General features: G+C 41.2%; 1 protein-coding gene across 1 annotated transcript; it reads right to left on the bottom strand.

Moving 5' to 3' along the window:
• Positions 1–1,851: 1,851 nt before the first annotated feature.
• On the bottom strand, positions 1,852–5,077 carry NPBWR2 (neuropeptides B/W receptor 2). The gene is made up of 2 exons (XM_018560034.1): positions 4,999–5,077; positions 1,852–3,093 (listed from the first exon to the last, which is right to left on the bottom strand). The coding sequence occupies exon 2, from the start codon at positions 2,857–2,859 to the stop codon at positions 1,858–1,860; it is 1,002 nt and encodes a 333-aa protein (XP_018415536.1). The 5' UTR covers positions 2,860–3,093; positions 4,999–5,077; the 3' UTR covers positions 1,852–1,857.
• Positions 5,078–20,470: the final 15,393 nt, after the last annotated feature.

The following is a 20,470-nucleotide window of genomic DNA, read 5'->3' as shown; positions in this document are numbered from 1 at the left end:
ATTACCGCCTTTAGATGGCACTGAGGATCAGCGAATACCCTATGCTCCTTGTGCCATTTAGTGGCGGTTTACACTAGGCAAAAGGTTTATACATCAGCCTTGTTCCTAATGTTACTAGACAGGGGCAAGGGGTGGAGTGGTGGAGGCTATCCCTCCCAGCTCCAGGCAACCAGTGCTAGTGACATTACTGGTTGCCAGGTGCCCGGCGGGGCGCTTTGGCCAGCATTCAGCTGAGCTATTGGCAACCAGTAACGTTGCTGGTTACCCGGAGCTCAGCAGGATGCCAGCATGTGTCCCAGGTTGCTAAGAGTTGGGCAGGGAGATGTGTAAGGCCCTTACACATCTCTCCTCCTGGCTCTTAGCAACCTAGGACGCTTTGGCCAGAAAGGGGCAGCAGGAACACTGAAAACATTGTGCAGCTGTGCCTGCTGCCCCCCACATGACCCAATAAGATGCTTCAGGCTTCCTCATTATATGGTCAGCCCTGTTACTAGATAATATATGCCATTGACTTACCGCAGTTTTAAGAGGGAAAAGTACCCACAAAAAGGAAACATAAAACTGCTGAAAAATTGTGATTACTAATGCTTAAGTTCTTTCCCATAATCCTCTGTTATTAGGAACATGGATGTGGTGCTTTGAAGTTACATACCTACCCTACATACCTACCAACATGAATGTTTTCCATAATCCTGAGCCAACATTTTATACTGTAGCTAGCAGCTCCAGAATCGCTGTCCTTAGCGTCACAGCGTCACAGAAATTGCATCTCTCATGGTCCAGCTAACAATGGCCACAATAGTCACAAGACTGCCCTGTTGTATGGCTGTTGGTTCCCTACTCAAACCAGGTTATTCCAATGTTAAGCTACCTGATGCACAGTGGCATAATACCTGTTCACCACCTGTAAATTGACTCTGCTTCCTGGAAACCTCCTCGGAAATGGGCAACCACTGCCTTCATTAGATTGCTTTCGGTGCATGTTGGGAGACCCAGAGCCCACTCTACAAAGCATGTAACTGAGATTGATCTCAGAACCACCCTTACATTTGAGGGCATTAAATAAAGTGGGCCCAGGATAGGGCGGTTTTTCAGGTGGACATAACACAATTTGCCTAATACTGAGTGTTTTTGTTATGTCATAGCAATGCCACATGGTCCCTTTATGTCTAATTGCCATCTTTACTAGTAAACAGATCATAGTAAAAGTTGATCGTTTTAACCCTCTTAAAAATATGGACCATGACCCTACCATATTCAATCCCATGTCAAACTCATGCAATATATATATATATATATCGATATATATCAATATATATCGATATATATCGATATATATAAATATATACCCTTTTGTTCATCACTCATTATACTTAGAGAAAATAAAGCAATACAATCTTATGTAAACAAAGATGATTTTATTGGGTGGCTGAGGCTTACAAACATTAAAACCATATTTTGCTATGTAGACCTATTTTTACATAAATAATAAAGCTGCAGAATATGAAAAAGGTGTGTGACTTTCAAAAAGTGAAGTAGCCATGATATCTTCCATTCAGTGAAACGGGACCAGATTAAAGTTAAAGCCATAAAGGCAACTACCTGAGGTCACTGACGGTAAAAGCCGCTTTAGTGTGCCTTGCACATAGTGAGGTGTGGACAGTAATCTGTAGGCAGTTAGGCCCCATTTCCCATATTGAACTTAGGTGCAACATTTTGTTGAGCAAGTCCTTAGGAGAGCAAGAAAGTTAATATGTATGTATGTATATATATATATTGCTAGTTATCAGCAGTCTATGTAGTAAGGAAAGTCACAATGTTTGCCATGGTTTAGAAAATGTTATAATCTCAAGGACCTCAAGTTGTTCGACACTCCAGCATCTTCCGAAAGCTCTTACGGAAACTGTCATCTAAGAAAGCGTAGAGGAATGGGTTGAGACAAGAGTTGGCGTAGCTCAAACTTGTAATGAAGTAAGACATGCCAATAACTGCAGAGGTCTCCTGCAAATCTGTGGTCAGAGACACTATGGTAGCTAGGTGAAAAGGAGTCCAACAAAAAAGACAAACCGCCACGACAACAAAGACCATGATGGTAACCCTTTTCTTGGCCTTGTCCAAGGCCTTGCCATTGGAATTTAACCTCATATTCCTCAGCTTGTACAACATGAGCATGTACAAGATACAGATGGTGGATACCGGAATGGCAAATCCCAACAGTAAGGTGTAGATACGACTCGCCTTGAACCATAGCTTTTCTGGTTTGGGGAAATTCAGTCCACAGCTTGTAAACTCCATATTGTCCATGTATACTCCAGCGAAAATGGAGAAAGGCAACACAATCAGAAAGACCAAGACCCAAACAAGAAGACTGACAATTTTGGCTCCCCGATAGGTACGATAGGGCATCCTCTTGGACCTTACCGTGGCCAATACGACCAAATAGCGGTCTATGCTCATGACGGTTAAAAAGAAAATGCTGGAGAAGATGTTGTAAAGGTCTATGGATAAGATAATCTTACAAAGGACAACACCAAAAGGCCAATAATGAAGAAGAATCTCAGCAATGTTGATGGGAAGGACGAGTGTAAACAAGTCATCAGCAATTGCCAGGTTGAGGATGAAGAGGTTGGTGACAGTCCTCATCTTTGGGGCTTTGAGAATAACATAGATGACCGCTGTGTTTCCAGTCAATCCCACCACACAAATGATCGAGTAGATCACCGGGAGAATGATATAGAAATTTGGGGACAAATCATTGCTAGCGATATATGTTTCAGAATTAGAATTTCCATAATAGCCACCAAGCCCAGATAGATTGTAGGAAGTATTAGGAGTGCTCAACAAAGACACATTTTCCATGGTCCTTCCTCTAGGATCTTGTTAAGAGACAGAAAGTAAATGAAGGTTAAGACTCCACGGTCAGTAGCTCACTGCATGTTCCAAATAACCCAGTGGTTCCAGGATCTGAACACCAGCTGTTCATATTAAGCCAAGCCAACACTGCAAGATTTGTCCGACTGTGAAACAGGCTGCGGACTTGGAAGAGTATCAACAGTGTTTAACTGTCCTTTGGGCTTGTAATCTGCTCAATTTCTGAAAGAGAGAAAAAATCAGACCATTTATTTATTTTTAGACCAGCATCAAGCCGAACTGGGAGAGTGGCCATGAAATATTTATATACTGTACAGAGTTCTGTACAAGTTCCATAAAATGTTTCTGCACAGAACACGAAGAAGCAATAAAATATTAAACCGTCACTGTACTTTATTGGCAAATAAGCTATTGTGAGACAGGGATGTAAACTGATGAGACCTTTGAGCAAAATACATAATGTTCTCATGAATATAAAAATAATATAAAAAGAAGCCCATTATTTCATTTTTTTAAAAAGAACAATTCCCCAGTGGCACACAGTTTCAGCACCAGTGGGAAACCAGTTAAGATGGTTAAAGCCCAACATCTGTCATTCTTGTTTTTTTTAGAAAGGGGGGAAGATAGAACCTGTAAAATGTTTGTTATACACCTGTGCTGTACTCCTGGAGTGTGCAATGGCCTGTGTTGTGTTACACTAGTGTACTGTGGTCTATACTTTATAACTCTACTGTTCAATGGTTGGTGTGGTACTTCTCTAGTGTACAATGGTCTGTGCTGTACTACTCTAGTGTACAATGGTTTGTGCTGTATTACTCTAGTATACAATGGTCTGTGTTGTGCTACTCTAATTTACAATGGTATGTTCTGTATTATTCTTGTGTACAATGGTCTGTGTGGTACTAGTGTACAATTGTATGTTCTGTACTACTCTAGTATTTAATCACCTGTACTGTACTATTTTGCTTGCTGTGCTGTTCTGCTATAGTGTGTAATGGGCTGCAATGTACTAATCTAGTGTATGGTGGTCTGTTCTTTACTAATCTAGTGTACAATAACCTATGCTGTACTACCCTAGTGTACATCAGTTTGTGCTGTACTATTTTAGTGTACAATGGTCTAGGCTGTACTACCCTAGTGTACAATGGTCTATACTGTACAATTTTAGTGTACAATGGTCTATACTGTATTTTTTTAGTGTACTTTGGTCTATACTGTACTATGTTAGTGTACAAAGCCTGTACAGCCTTGTACAATTTTATACGGTGCAACAGCCTTTACCACTACTGTCCTTGACTGTATGTACTCTACAGCCACCAGCTTTATGTCCTTACTGTACATCTGACCCGGCTGTCTCACTGTGCAACTTCCTAAAATGTATGTCTTTTCCAGGCAGCTGCATAAATGTACATATCTACAATACAGTTTCTGCAACTTTGCAGCTACCCTGACTCTAGCTCTCTGTTCTACTTAATAGATAGCTGTCCTGACTGTAGGTTTATTATACGGTCAACTAAGTTGTAGGTCTTTATTCTACAGCCACCCCAACTATGCTTCTGTACAGCCCTCCTGGTTACACATCTCATCTGTAGATCTACCCTCTAGGTCTGTCTCCATTATACACCTGACTGTAGAACTCTGTATTGTAAAGTGACATAATAAAATTATCTCCAATAAAACTTTGTAGCCGAGCTGATTCAGCACTATAGTAGTAGCAATATGTACACAATATGTACACACTGATGTATTTATATGTTTGTACAGTAAAAAAAAAAAACACATGGCAGTGAATCCTGATTCAAAATGCTAAGTATACAAAAAAAAAACAAGAACTGGATCTAACATTGCATAAAACTGGATTTTATGTCATAACTTGGTAGCCCTGAAAACCAGAAACAACAAAAATAGAAATATCCAGGCAGAAATGGACCTAGAAAAAGTAGAGATTGCCTCTCAAAATCAGGGATGTGGGGCAATTCATCTTAGGCTAATAATTGTTTCCTAAACCCAATTAACCTGGCTTACTCTTATTTTGCCCCAATTGTGGTACCAGGCTGTGTAGCCCCCACATGTGATGCAATAAGTGACCCCCCTACTTGTATTTAAAGACACCAGGCTGCTCCTTACCTTGCATGCTGTGCAGTCAGTGCTTCAGTGTGCGGTGCCTGTGCTACGCTTACATCTACAAGAGTTCAGACAGGGAGGAGGGTTTGTTATTGCTCTGCTGACGTCTCAGCCTGCTGGAAGCCCCTCTGACACACAGCATCTGATCAAACTTCAGTTTGTGAGGGAGGGGCTACACAGCTCCCACCTGTCCCTATCACCATCATGGCTGTCCCTGTTCTGGTTCTGTCTAATGACCTCTGTATCAAATAATATAATATTTAAGGGACTCCTTTTCATTGATGATATGTGCCCCTTCCTTCAAATGCTAGCTGCCTGGCTGTCATGCCCATCCAACAACTTGAATATTTTATAAGCCACTAAGCTGGGACATGTATGTTACCAAGGAGTCTGGACTGCCTTTGCTGCTTTCTGGTTCTGGTGCCATAAGGAATTAAGAGACAGATGTAATGTACAAACCTGACCCTTCCCCACTCTATCCAACAATAGAAAAAAATGTTTTGGATGAAGTTTCACTTTAAATGTACATTTCAGTTCAGCCTGTGTAAGTACTTTAATTTGTCTTTGTATAGGCCTCCTATAATCCCCCTAACATAAGGATGGATGGCCAGCCCTGTGGGCTAGCCTGACTACACTGCATTGTGTAGTGCCATCTGTCACAACACTGGAAACTTTGCTGACAGGCGGTTTTTCTGATCTCCCTCCTCTTTATAACATAGCCTTATTACCTGTTATTTTCCCACTTCCTTTAACAGGATGACCCTGTAGGAAGGGTAGTCCTAGATGGACCTCAAGTAAGAGACAAACAAATGAAAGCCCAACTCCAGCAACACTTTTTAAGCAGTCACTACAGCAGTTTTTGTTTCTTTGGAACAAAATCTTAAAACCAAGTGAATAAAGATGACCATTGTAAGACCCCCTGACCGTTCTATATGGTTCTCCCAAGTCTCTGTGTTTGTCAACATTTGCTGGACAGCTTGGCCTGTTACAGGAAGTAGAAAATGAATGGATCTCCTGGCACGATCCACAGGTAAAAAACTTATATGACAAGAGGGAATTAGAAAAACAAATAAATGCTGTGTTAATGCTACTTACAGACTGCATTATATGTTTCATTTAACTGCAGCAGAGGGAAAAAAACAACAACTCAGTGACCTGGCTGTACTGTGTGGATCACAGGACTGGCTGAACTCAATGACACATCAGGTGAGACAGATGTGCATTTAGGTTTTTGCTCAAATTTCAGTTTGACAGAAAAAAAATAATGGTTTTTGTTTTGTGTAGCCTGGGGTCCCTGGTAGAGCTAATGACAAATGATTTTTAGAGGTTGGCAACCGTCCTATTAACTTTGAGGAGTTCCTCTTTAAAAGTACCAAGGATATCATTTCATTAGAGTAAGCCATACAGAGAACCAGGAACATGTACCCTGATTAGCTCACAAGTTGCCCTCTCTAAGTGGTACACTGTTCATTTACCCCGCCGCAAAGAATGAGAGGGAGTCTTTGAGCCATAGACCTTGCCTCTTATTATAGAGTATCAAAGCATCGCGCATAATATTCGATTCCGCATTGTTCGGCATATTCGATTCTGCATTGTTCGTCACAGCACACTCGTAGAAGTTCACCGCCGTTTCATCTCACGCAAATTAATAGCTCTGAATTATAATGAACATTTTTTTTCTCTCTTTCCTGTAGAATGGCTGTTAATCACATCTCAGACGCAGAGACCTATTGCTCTATTAGATGTGTGATATTTAAGTCGCTTAACATAATTACCTTTTCACATGCTAATCTGGAATGTATTACCATAAACTGTGAAATGAAGATGATTTCTAAAAGGTAACTCCAGCCAAACCAGGAGTAGAGGTTCCACCGTCTGATTTCTAAAATGCCGTGGCTGTCACTGGAACCGGAAGGGAAGGGGGGACTTGTTCCAGTGATGACCCCATTACCTTTTGTGAGGTGGCTACTAGACATTTAGTGATTTCCAGGGCTGTAGTGAACCTGGCTGGATTATATTTGGCATTTATCTGGTTAATTTCAGGTGTCTGGCATTGACTGTGCCCCCCTGAGTGGAGTGTGACTCGGCTGTATTGTGGGACAGCCATTGAGAGTCACTGTGAGTGTGTGTACAGTACAGCAGCCAATCACTGGGTTTCTCTCAACCAGTGGTGTATGCTGGGATAGGGTACATATACTGGGTACATATACTGGAGGGAATTTCGATGTGCTCAGACTAGTCGGGACCAGCCATGGATTAGGACAGGGCTGTGTGCTGTCCAGCCACCCCCCGGGCCAGGCTTGTGGCCTGGGGGTGGGCAGAGGCTAGAGTGTAGGAAGAGTTTCCCTAGTCCTCAAGTGTGGTGGAGGCCAATGCTGTTATCAGAGGAGGAGAACCAGGGAAGCTGATGTCTGCTGGAGGTGCCCAGAACAGAGAGGACTTCTGGAGCATGGCTGGTGTCTCTCCTGCTGAGGATCTGTACTCATCCCTGCTCATCTGTTAGTCCAATTACCACTTGCTGTACCTCAAGTTGATCTACACTGAGATGCTTAAAAGGTCTGGTGAGTCTGGAGTCTGTCTGTTGCACCCTGGATGTCTAGGACCCCTTTACCCTCTCTAACCAGTGTGAAGATGTGAATACAAGTTATTCAGAATTGCATTGCTGGAGTGGATATCAGCTTTGTGGGCACTAGAAGAGGGCAGCTAAATGGTAATGAGGCAGCTGAAGACTAAATCCTCTAGACAACTAGTGATGACCCGGGTTATTCCAGCGGCTTTTTATGGGGTGAGCGCTACAACTGTATAAGAGAAGACTTCCTTTCACTTTGTCTTAATATCTCCTTTGCATGCCATATCGATGTACCCCACAATTTAGCACCAAGAGCTATTGACACTTTGCCTGACGAAGGGGCCCTGCGAGGTTATGAAACTTTGCATTTCACATGCCACGCTGTAGGAGTACCACAATATTCTGAAGCTTAATGGTGTGTGGCAAACACTTCTTCCATTTCTCTCGCTTTGTATGAGATTTGTTGTGTCTCCAGGATGTCAAAAAAAGGGAAATCTCTTCAATGGGTCACAGCAAATATTTAAAAAAATTACAGTGGTTCTTACCATTCCTTATGCTATCCAATTTTTTTTTTTGTCTTAAGATATAGTTTAGGCCACATTCACATTTGCTATGCAGATGAATATGTGTCACACTTGCGGTGGCATTCATTGTTAATGGCACTTCGTATGAGGTAAACAAGATGCGTGGTCAAAAACACTCATAGCTCAAAAAGCTGCATGAGCTTCTTTGCTGAAATAAATGGGCTGCCTTATGCGGACACCCAAGAAATGGAAATAACATGCAAAGCAGCGTAAATGGGGCCACAAGCATGAATGGGGCCTTACACTTTTCAGCTGGCTTGTGGTAACTTAGTATACAGAGAGCGATTAGCTAGTCACAGCAGGTTAATTGTAAAATGATTTCATGATTTTTCTTGAAATATTAACCCAGCAGGTGACTGAAGCCTGCCCAAAACTGAAATATGGGCACAAGCGTACTTTATTCGGGAATTCCAATGATATACTATTAAGGCTGTTTTATATAATCAAAAATACCCACATATTTAATTCTAATAGCTCGATGTTTGAGGAAGGCAAATGCAGTGCTAACAATGGTTGCCATGGACAACTGCTGCAGATTTTAATATAGTTTGACTCCATGAATACAAAAAACCCTTTTAATAATTTTATTTCTAAACTAACAGAGCTGCTTTATTTCCCTTTCTATATAGAGAATGTGGTGATTTCCATGCTCTACGCTGTGATCTCTGATAAGTAGCGTAACCCATTTTCAATCAGCATAAGTGGAGTGTCTCAGTGCCCTTACCCAGAATCCCTTTCTGCTGGTTAAGTTGTCCTCGCTTTACAAATGAGTGTGAATAGCATTTAAATGATAAACTGCTGGATATTTTTTTCTTGTTTGTGACTTTCTTCTTTTTCTCCTTTTGGAGGAGAAACACAATATTTTTGAAAATGTAACTACAAAGAGTATGCAAATGTTCGAATGGGAAGGGGTATTTCCAACAGGGGCCCACATTACTGTAAAAAATTGTATTATTTACCCCTAAAGCTGGCCATACACCTATGGATTTTCTCCAGATTTTCATTGGTCAGATGGAAAAAGTGCAACAATTTCCTCCATCTATGCTAAACTGTGTGGATGGAGGAATCTTCCGTTGGGCCAAGTTTCAATATCTTGCTAGTCAGCCCCGCTGGCTGTCAAAATACCTGAACAATGCCTGCATCCAATCAATTGTTGGACTATAACTGATGTCTTGGATATAGCTTGGACCATAGTTACACCTGTTACAGCTATGACTGTCCAGACTCAGCTCTTCTATAATTGCTGCTTGTGTCACCGGCCTCAGTGAGCACTACATAGGCAAAAGAGAGAGTACAGGTTCACTCTAAAGCTAGCCATCTACGCTAAACTGTGTGGATGGAGGAATCTCCCGCTGGGCCAAGCTTCAGTATCTTGCTAGTCGGCCCCGCTGGCTCTGAAAATACCTGAACAATTCCTGCATCCAATTAGATTGTTCAGGCCAGCAGGGCCGACTAGCGAGATACCGAAACTTGGCCCTGTGGGAGATTCCTCCATCCACACAGTTTAGCGTAGATGAGGAATCTGTTGCACTTTTTCCATCTGACCATAGAAATCTGCAGATACTCTATAGGAGTAGGGCCAGCTTTAGAGTTAACCTGTACTCTCTTATTTGCCTATGTAGTGCTCACTGAGGCCAGCGACACTAGTAGCAATTAAAGAAGAGCTGAACCTGCACAGTCATAGCCTGGACAGGCTATGTAGTTCTCACTGAGGCTGGTGACACTAGTAGCTATTAAAGAGGAGCTAAACCTGGACAGTCATAGCTGTAACTGGTATAACTATGGTCCAAGACATTAGTTATTGTCCCATTTAAGTATCATGCCTTTTTATTCCTTTATAGTCATCACATGACTATATTGGTCACAGGTCACATATTATGACCCATGACCAATATTTGCTAGGAAATTCCATAAAATATTCTTTGCTCTGAATAAAAATGTATCTTCCATCCCTGCCCTTCAGTGTTGTGTGCTAGTGGAGTTGAGTAATGGCCACAATCCCATCTCAAATCTCCTCACACAGAATTAAATTGCATAGAAGGGGAGGGGGGCAGTGTCAGCACTGGTCTTTTATTGAGTGCTGATTACTAAGAGCACTGGCTCTTAATCTGGTACCTATTACTCCTCACAATCATTTTAGGCACAATGCACAGCTGCTGTAACAGGAAAGCGGAGGTAAGACTAGGAAAAAGGAGGTCGCTAGGGAATATATATATATTTATATATATATATATATTGGTCTTTAATGCTCTGATTGTCAAATCTCATTTAATCTGCCAACAACTGTATTCTGTAAGGGTGTATCTGACGTGATTTGAATGAAAATAGATTGGTTGTTTAGTTGGGCCCACGTAAAACATATGATGATTGCACAATACGGCTGTAACAAGTCCTTATTTTAATTAGATGATGAGAAAGAGCAGACAGATCCAGAATATTTTGTGTTCATCTAGTCTTGTAAGGAAAATCTATAAGAGAAAATACTGCTGAGATTTTTTTCTGAAAATTTTAGTTGCTTGGCTGTCAATCCAATCCACTGGATTCAGTCCTTTGAGTTACTGATGATGTCATAACTCCTGCAAACTTGTTCCAGGTCAGTAAGCCAGACATTACTGAAGCCAAAACAATTAGCATAACATCCTGGACATTTCCTTCTCCCCCTGCTGCCCTGGCTGACTCTGAAATCTTCTTAATGTTTCCTTTGGAAATCTTTGCCACTTGTTTTTTCATACGTGGAAATCAATGCATTTCTATTCTGGTTGGCATGGCAGCCAGTGAGAATAAGACAACAGGTTTGTATATAAATTATTTGTGATTATAAGTTTTTAGTCTAACCTGGTTTTGCACCCTGCAACCTCCTTATTCGTCCTTTTACAGTATGTGATGTATGTTGAACAATTGGGAGGTTTAGAAGGTGGGTGGTTGTAGGGCCCAGCAACATTTTTATAATCTTCTGATCTCAAAAGGGCATTTAGTCACATGACCAGCTGCCAGGGGATTCATGTATTCCTTCTCATCAGCAGAAATCTCATGTTCAATTGCCTTGTATTTGGTCATGTGACCAGATGTGGTGGGATTCTGAAGTAGCATTTCTTGCAGCAAAGGTTCTTATTTGATACCTCCTATTACCTTTAATGATCAGTGCACTGGGAAGATTAGTGGAAAGGATCGTCTATTTGCTTTATATTTCCACTTCAAAATCTCTCTTTTTATTAAGTTGATATGAAAGTTCTCTTAAGTACCTGATGGCACTCTTGATTTTCATATACCTTTTCATGTATTTTGATATCATGAAAAAGAAAAGCTGGGGTTTTTTTGAGTCTGCATTTCCAACTTGTTTTCATCCCCGCCGAAAAAATAATTTTCATTTTTTTGGGTCAATCACTTTGGTATAATAGACGAGCGCAGCACACCTCGTCTTCTACAACAAATGTGTTTTGTTCCTGAACTTCAAAGGAACAATGTATGTGTTCAGCTAAGCTTCTGCTGTGAAAGCATCGTTAAAAGCAGAGAATTGTCTTTCCCAGGGGAAAGAATTGGAAGAGTCTTCACTTGACATATCCCCGTTGGCTGTCATCATTGCCGCAGATGGGAAGGGATTCAGAGAAACTTGTTGAAAAAGAGTCTTTGACGTTGATGCAATGTGATCATATGTAATCTAATGTACTGTAGCACAATCTACATAGTGATACAGAACAATCACAGGTGAAATAAACAGTCAGTCATCAGAAGGTGTGCTCCAGGAAACAATGAGGGGAATTAAGATTGTATTACAGGTGCAATTTATATTTGATTTATCTTCTTTGTACCTAGTGGAAAGTGAACCAATTCATCAGCCCTGCTGGATTAGTGGTAGGATCTGTGGTGCTCAGATCTTCAGCGAACTTTAATACCACGGAGCTCAGATGTCTCTGGATCCATGGTGCTCAGATAGTCACCCATCTCTGGATTTATGCTGCTCAGATCTTTATCTGTCCTTGGACCCATGGTGCTCAGATCTTCTGCCATCCTTAGAACCATGATGGTCAGACCTCCTGCTGTCCCTGCATCCATGGTGCTCAGATCTGCACCCATCTCCGGATCTATGGTGTTCAGGTCTGTCTTTGGATCCATGGTGCTCAGATCTTCACCCATCACTGGATCCATGGTGCTCAGATCTTCACTCATAACTAGATCCATGATGCCTTCACCTGTTCTTGGTTCCATGGCACTCAAATCTTAACCCATCCTTGGATCTATAGTGCCCAGATCTTCACCTATATCTGGGTCCTTGATAAACAGGTCTTATTTCATCCCTGGATCTGCAGTGCTCCGATCTTTGAAAGTATCTGGATCTGTGGCACACAGATGTTCACCCACCACTACATCCTTGATGATCACCATGGGTGGCTATTATGCTCTTCCAGATGAACGGAGGAACTGGTAAAAGTGTATATTCTACATGTGGAATATGTAGCAGCCTTCCCACCCACACTTAACTGTATTGCTTCTTTACGTGGAATATCCATCATCATCTGTGCAGCAGCTGAATTTTCAGATAAAGTTGCTAGTGAAAATGCCTTCACTGGCTCCTTGAAAGAGAGAAGGTGCATAGCTGGAGGGAGTGACATCAGTCTCCACCTCCTCCTGGAAAAAGCTTTACTTATTTGCTATAGGTCTGACAGTTCAGCTCGAGCTAGGTCTTATTAGAAGGTTGCTGCCCTGTCAACTACCTGACATGACCAACTGTCTTCCAGTTTCTGAGTGTGCACATTAATATGAAACTATAGAGCTTTCTAGTTGAGTGGAAATAACAAAAGGTAAATCCACTCAAAAGTCATAGTTTTGTTAAAAGTAGAATCTGGTATTCTGAGTTAGTCAGTCACAGACTTGAATGGATCAGTGACAGCCTTTGCTTGGAGAAAGTGGGTTGAATGATGTTGGACATCAGACTGAGGCCTCTACTGATGGAAAAGAAGTACTGTAGATGAGAACTCTGGATTGAAGGTGTATATTGCAGGAAAATCTACTTTTTATTAATTGTTTTAAACATTTGTTTTTATCTTGCTATTTTTTGCCTGAAGGTTTGCTTTAACTCTCCAGCGCCTACCAAACACTGACATATCAATTATGGATGGACCATTTAAGCAACTGCAGGCTTTTTCTTTGGTACCCCATTAACAGAGTGATCATATGCAAGGTTCAGCAAATGACAGAGCAGCAACTGACAGTTGGCAGGTGACCCCTGACTGTCAACCTAAACAAGGGGGTAAATATTCATTCTGCTACTGCACAGCTATAAAGACTGATTATTTAGGTTCCTGCATAAACCCCGTGGTGGCTGGTGCGCTTTAAGGTCTGCCACATGATGCAGATTTTACAAGCTTGTCATTTCTCATAAAAGGATCTTCCGTGTCTTCTGTCAGTTCTGTATTCCTACGTCTAAATTGTTTCGCGTTGTAACATTTATGAGCTGAAATGTGAATTCCATCAGCTGGGAGTCCATGTTGCAGGCGTTAAACTGTTAACATTGTTACAAGAAAAATTCTAAGTGAATCAGTTTTGGGTAATTGAGTTAGCTCCAGCTCCAAGACTTCCTCTTGACTGGGTAATATTGTTACAGGCGATAACCTTGTTTAAAGGGCAGTTTGCATGGGCTCAGGGTGGCAGTTCGGAGGTTGAGAGGTTTGTGGATACCTATTACATTTTAATCCTGTAAAGAATTTATGCTTACATTGAATTGGGGTGTTCAGCCTACCCATAGGCATTGAACAGCTGTGTTGAGAACGATGTGATCATTTGCTGGTTTTAGCACCACAAGCTAGAGTCTATGGAACTGGAGCCTGTCTGGGCAAGAAAAAAACATTCAACACATCTCTGAAATGCACACACATTCCCTATGTTGTATCCCTTTACAATACTGCAAGTAGAGAACATTACCTGTTGATTTGCTAGAAATCCAGTGCATTACTGAGATCTACTGAATAGAAATATTTTTTTTGCCCCGGGACATACACTTTAAGACAATTGAACATCTGTACCCATAAGAAATCTATGTCTGGTTGCAACACAACTTTCAATGCAACTAGAAGAATTATTTGGACGTATATCTAAACCCAGTCACTCAAATCTCACATAAACTTAACACATTAATGTCATTTTAAAAGTTAGTTTCAATCTTTTTTAATCTAAAGCCTTCATTAAAATAATCCCTGGTGGTCCTGCCACAGGTCCTTGTTCAGTCACTTCCTGAACATTCTGTCCCTGTCTTCCAATTGTTCTTTTGCATTATGACCCCATCAAATAGGTTTTTGATATGGACTACAAGCAGCGAATTTAATACTCAATATGCAGGGCCCCCCCTATAATGATGCAGCCTGCGGTGGTTGCCTTAGGCATCATCTCACTGAGGGGCAGCAGGAGGGCGAGCACAGCATCCCAGGTTGGTAAGAGCTCTTAACAAGCTGTGGCGCACTGTTCGGCTTCCTTGCCAACTCACTAAAGTCACTGGTTGCCAGGAACTCAGCGGGACACCAGCCACAGTGCTGAGTTCCTGGCAACTAGTGATGTCCATGAACTGGGTGGGATGCTGGACAGAGCTGCTGACAGCACACCCTCCACCCCCCCAACAAGCAACCATTAGCTGATAGCAACCCCCCCGCGGAACGACCATACAATGGCAGCACTTCCCCCCAGCCACCCACGCTGCCTGCCTCAGGCAGTGAATAGTATAGGAACAGCCCTGTCAATATGCATGTATGCTTTACTGTGGTCACCATTAGGAAAGTTGCCCTGAGAAATGCCATGCATCGATCGCTGGCGTGCACGGAGGCAGGAAGAGGTTCCAAAGAGCCTTCAAGAATTCTATTTATAATACACTTTGCTTTAGCAAACTAAATTTGATTTATCCATTGCATCCATTTTATTATTGTGTTTTCTTGTCGATGTGAATGATCCTCTTCTTTATGTTGGCACAACTTACTCTAGGGCACTTTGTCCAATAGAATGTTTTGCTCCAATGGTAATTTCAGCTCCAATCACAAGTAAAGAGCTTCTGGTTATGCCATATTCCCTTATAGGGACTACTTGTGGTTTGGCCCTGGGCCAGAACAGTGCTTGGAGGAAGTAAGAGAGCCAATTACAAGAGCAGGTGTATGAAGATTTTGGGAGATCCGAAGACACTGCTGTAATCTGCTGCCACTGAGTACTGATTTTTACTTTGTCTGTTGTAGAATATTGAACATGGCACAGGCTGAATTCTACCTAAACGCACTGGGAAAATGGTTAATTAATGCAAATATTCCAACATGTATATTAATATAAACCAATGCCCACGAAGAATAACTCCTACCTGCCATACACTGTGTATTTACCACACTGTTGCGCACAACTTGATGTCTAACTTCATCATTTTAATTCTGCACAGACCATGCCTCATACATATTATATTCCTCTTGCAAAATAGTGTTTGTCATACTGACAGTACATTTCTTAGCACATCTATAATAAAGATCTTCGGTATATGCTTTTGATACAGCTTCCTATAGAAAACACTGTATAAAGCTGAACTGCAGGCAGATATAAAAGGCACAGATTAATGCAGCTCTCTAATTATTAATATATTAAATGCATTTTTAAATGGAAGCAGTGAATGTACCTGCATTTGACCAGGTAGCAGCCTCGTGCAATCCCTGTACAGCATATCTAAGACTAGGAGAAGGAGAAGCAGCACAAGAGGACAATCAGTTGTCGCAGTGCTTACTTGCTAACAAGGGGCATGCTGATTATAAGAGAGGCCAGAGTGTTGAGTTAATTAGTCACTGCTTCTCCTTTCACTGTTCAGTCACAGACTGGGGGAGGGACAAGACCTGTCTGTGTTACTAAACTGCAGCAGAAAAAAATCGGGTCTTCTGCTCAGCCAGACAGGGATGTGCTGTTTGGCAGAGTTGTGAAATATCAGAACTGTATGGGCCAGAAATACAAATCTTTTTGGCAGCTAAAAAGCTCCCTTATATGCAGGAGCTTTAAAGGGGATTTGTTACTTAGACACCTAATGTGAATTCAATCAACATTTGAACAGTTGTAGGAAATATACTCATCACTCATAAACATGTTTTCTGTTGCAGATCTTTATCCTGGTGCTTTGCATTCTTTAAACAATTTTGATACATTGTCTATGTCCTGATGAAGGGCGATTTTATAGCTCCCCAAAAGTGCGTTGGCTGCCTTTCCTTTTCTGTTGTCACCTGTGGAAATAATAAAGGACTCTGGGCTCTTAAGACCTTTGTTTGGTGCTCCTTTTGGCTCAACTGCACTTGGATTTGCTGAGGAAGCGGACCAGTGTATGAAGATTTAAAATAAACTTGTCACATACCTGTGCAGTTACAACTGACAATATGCTGAATAAAAGCAAATGTTACCTTTAGTGAAAACCATGTGTCAAAAATCGGTAAATCCTGAGAATCAGGCAGAAGTTACATGCAAATCTAGATTTTCTTTCTTAAAAAGTTAAGCTTGGCTCCAGCTCCCCATCTCCCCAGTGCTCTCCAAGCCCCCCATCTCCCCAGTGCTCTCCAAGCCCCCCATCTCCCCAGTGCTCTCCAAGCCCCCATCACCCCAGTCCTCTCCGAGCCCCCATCTCACCAGTGCTCTCCAAGCCCTCCATCTCCCCATTGCTCTCCAAGCCCCCCATCTCCCCATTGCTCTCCAAGCCCCCCATCTCCCCAGTGCTCTTCAAGCCCCCATCTCCCCAGTGCTCTCCGAATGCCTCTATTGATCCTTTAATGTGATATGCAGACTGGGGAAAAAGGATGTACAGAACCAAGCGTGAATTTTACAGAAAAAGTTGAGATCTACATGTGACTTCAGCTTCCTATATCTCTGGATCTACTGATTGTTTTGACATACAGTTTTTGCTATATACAACCCCCTGTAATATACATATAAACAATTTAAATTGCCCAGGATTATGGGATAGTTTTTTTTATAGACATGAATATGTGTTTCTTCAAGCCCTGGGATCTGGGCCCTGCTTACTTTTGGTGTAAGATGACGTGTGTGTGCAGAATAGGGTTACTTGTACTTGTACAGTTCACATGTACTTGAGATGTCTATTTTTGGAAGGTGGTTTGGGGTTAAGGCTCATTCGAGTTGTTAAGTGTGTTATACTTTGTTTTATCAAATGATCACCTCCATTTTACTGTTACCTTAATGGAGGAATGCCTGCAGTTTTCCATTCACTGATACCAATGAGAGGTCTACTTATCTCCACAAGCACTCGGAGCCCTGATGCTTTGGGCTGCACGTGCACGACGTTCCCAGGCCATTTTTTTTTGTCAGAAATCATAATTATTTGATAAGATTGTGTCAGAGATCCAGAGTGTGAATGAAAGCTGCACATGTAATTAAACCCATGTGATAATCTCTCTCGCTGTACACCAGAGACATTGTCTCTTGAGCCACATACTCATTTCCTTCAAACAGAAGGAATTTAATTAAACAACATTTCAACTGAGTTCTGTTGGTACAAAAAAATGGAAGTATTTATTTAGAAAAATCAGCCTAAAAATACATTTATACTCTTATAACTGTCAGGCAAGGGGGCTCACAAATCTCTTGTCTGTCCATAGCTGTTCCTCATCATATGTATTTCACTAATAATAACTGACATACATTATCCTTACTGCATGTTTAGCCATACTTTATTACCTTTACAAAAGCAACACTTTTTTCTATTTTACATGATCACCATGTATAATTACTAATAAATGGTCCAAATAGTTAGCTTGGTGCCAAATTATTTACTTTAAGGTCACTGCAAAGGACAAGGGGGCACTCTTTGCGTCTGGAGGAAAAGATGGTTAAACTTTGCATATGGAAAGGCTTCTTCACAGTTAGAGCTGTGAAAATATGGAACAGACTCCCCCCAGGAGCTAGTTCTAGCTAGCTCAGTTAATTGTTTAAAAAACAATCTGGATGTATTCCTAAATGCACAGAATATTACTGGATAGTGAGTTCTTATAGGTATATTAAGCGTCAGAGATTGTTGATCCAGGGAATATCCGATTGCCTTATGAGATCAGGAAGGAATATTTTGCCCCCATGTTGGAGCAAATTGAACCGTGCTTTATAGGGTTTTTTTTTTGCCTTCCTCTGGATTAACAGGGGCTTATTGTGGCCATAGTGTTCTGTTTAGGCTTTTCTTCTTTTATTGTTTCATATCTCTATAGGTTGAACTCGATGGACATGTGTCTTTTTTTCAACCTGACTAACTATGTAACATGAAATCCCAATTTTCTAAAATTGCTTTTCTATTTCAGATTATCCATCTTTTCTATCGTCATCCTATGTATGCACACTTGTCTTTCCAAATATCCCTTTTCCCCCTTATTGTTCTAAACACAAGGAGTTCCTTCCTGAACTAATAATCTCATACAAACCCACTACGCTACATGATCCGCCATGAGCTGTAGCTTCGCAAGGGACCACATCAGTGTGCTGTGATGAGCAGCAAAAAGGATACGGCTGAGTTCAAGCTATAGTCCCACTATGCACTGTTCTGTGTAGTTAAAAATTGATTGACTGCCACCTTTTTTTGTTTGGCATGAGGCACACATGCATAAAAAGCCTTCAGCTGCCTTGGTGTCAGCTGTATCTCTTAGGTGCTACTGTTTTACAGGGAAAACAGAGTAGCTTCCAAGTTAGCTTATTCTAAATATGTGTATTTCTGTTTATGACTTAATGTCTGTACGCAGATTTGAATAAGACTGCATGGCATAGAAATACCATATCTAATCATGTGGTTTGCACAGTTATTTACAAATGTATGCAACTGAGACCTCTGTTGCTACCGTGAATAAGAAACAGGTTTATTAAATGCTTTTGCTGCTTGTGGGAGTGTGTTGTATTGAGCATGGATGGCCCCTCTCTTCATGAAGCTCCTTAGCTATGTATGTATTGACTGAATATCTTGCAATTCTCTCTCTTACGATGGGGGTTTTCCTTGTGGTGCTTATACTGTATATGAGTTGTAATTTCAATCAATCATGTTGATAGAGTGGAAAAAGTACATAGTGTGCATGTGTTCTAGATATGGTGAGAGCCTCTCTACCTTTGAAAGAAAAGATGAAAATGTTCATAAGCTGCATTTATCGCCCTTCAGTAATATTTTATCATAGGTGGAACTTGGTGGGTAATGTCCCCCATATGTTATGGAGATGAGGGGAGGTGGAGATGTTCTGTAGTCTTGACCCACTTGCTGCCCTAGGATGACAACGCTGCTCCTCCATAGACAGTGTGGTGAGTGAGTGTGGTCATCCCAGGACAGGATGTGTACAATGTGTCAGGATCAGCGGTTAAAAAAATAAAAGGAAAAATACTTGAATAAAAAAAAAGAATACTAACGAAGCCAACACATCTAGTGCCTTGCAACCTGCAATACAGTTAATTTTTGTTCTTGGGTTTAGATACACTTTTACACTTGAATTAAAAATATAATTCATTAAAATGGGTTTTAAACAAAAGAGCTTCTTTCATCCTCCAAGACCGCAGGGATGATGAGAACAATTTATAGCCTAATTTAAGTCTTAGTTCTCACACCTGAGAAAGTTTTTCTCCTTTTCCCTATAAAGATTTAGCGCTTGCTAGGCAGCGCTGTACTGAGAGGATTTTATATACATGAGGCTAAAACAATTATTATCCACTTCTCTCTCTGCTACAATAATCTGTGATGAAGAAGGGTTATTAAAGAAAAGACAGTGGGGGGAAGACAGCAACCAATCAGCTTTTGCTTTCCGTTTGTTCTGTTAGGCTTTAAAAATGAAAGATAGAAGCTGATTGTTTTCCATGGCTCCAGCTGCTCCAGTTCTGTCTGCTCCAGTTTTAATAACCCCCCCCCCACCCCATGTGCTTTCAAATCCATGTGTTCAGGCACTTGAGGGATGATTTTTTTTAACTAGATTAAACATATACTATAAATATATGTTTTGGAACATTTTAAGGTTTATCTTCTGAATACTGCCTTATATGAAAGCCCAACTTCAGCCATAAGTGATGGAGGGTTAGAACCGCCTTCAGCTTTTATTGCTGTCTTTACCCCTGTTGGGTGAAAATTACCCCACATCCTCTCTACTTGAGAGGAGGTTGGACAGGATGAAAGAAAAAAAAAAAGTTCTCCAAAGAGGCAGAGGCCTTTCCAAACATCAAAATCAAAACTTAAAAACGTTTTTGACTGGAGACAGGGATCAAATCTTGTATTTTCATGAAGTTCATATTTAGAATTGTTAATGCACGGTTTGCTTTAAGGCAAAAGATGTGCATTTTTTTGCAAACTTGCCATTCCCTT

This window comes from Nanorana parkeri, unplaced genomic scaffold (genome assembly GCF_000935625.1).
Source record: "Nanorana parkeri isolate BGI_ZX_2015 unplaced genomic scaffold, ASM93562v1 scaffold17, whole genome shotgun sequence".
In the NCBI taxonomy this organism is placed as follows: domain Eukaryota; kingdom Metazoa; phylum Chordata; class Amphibia; order Anura; family Dicroglossidae; genus Nanorana; species Nanorana parkeri.
Note: the sequence above shows the minus strand (reverse complement) of the source record. Positions and strands in the feature narration are given on the sequence as shown.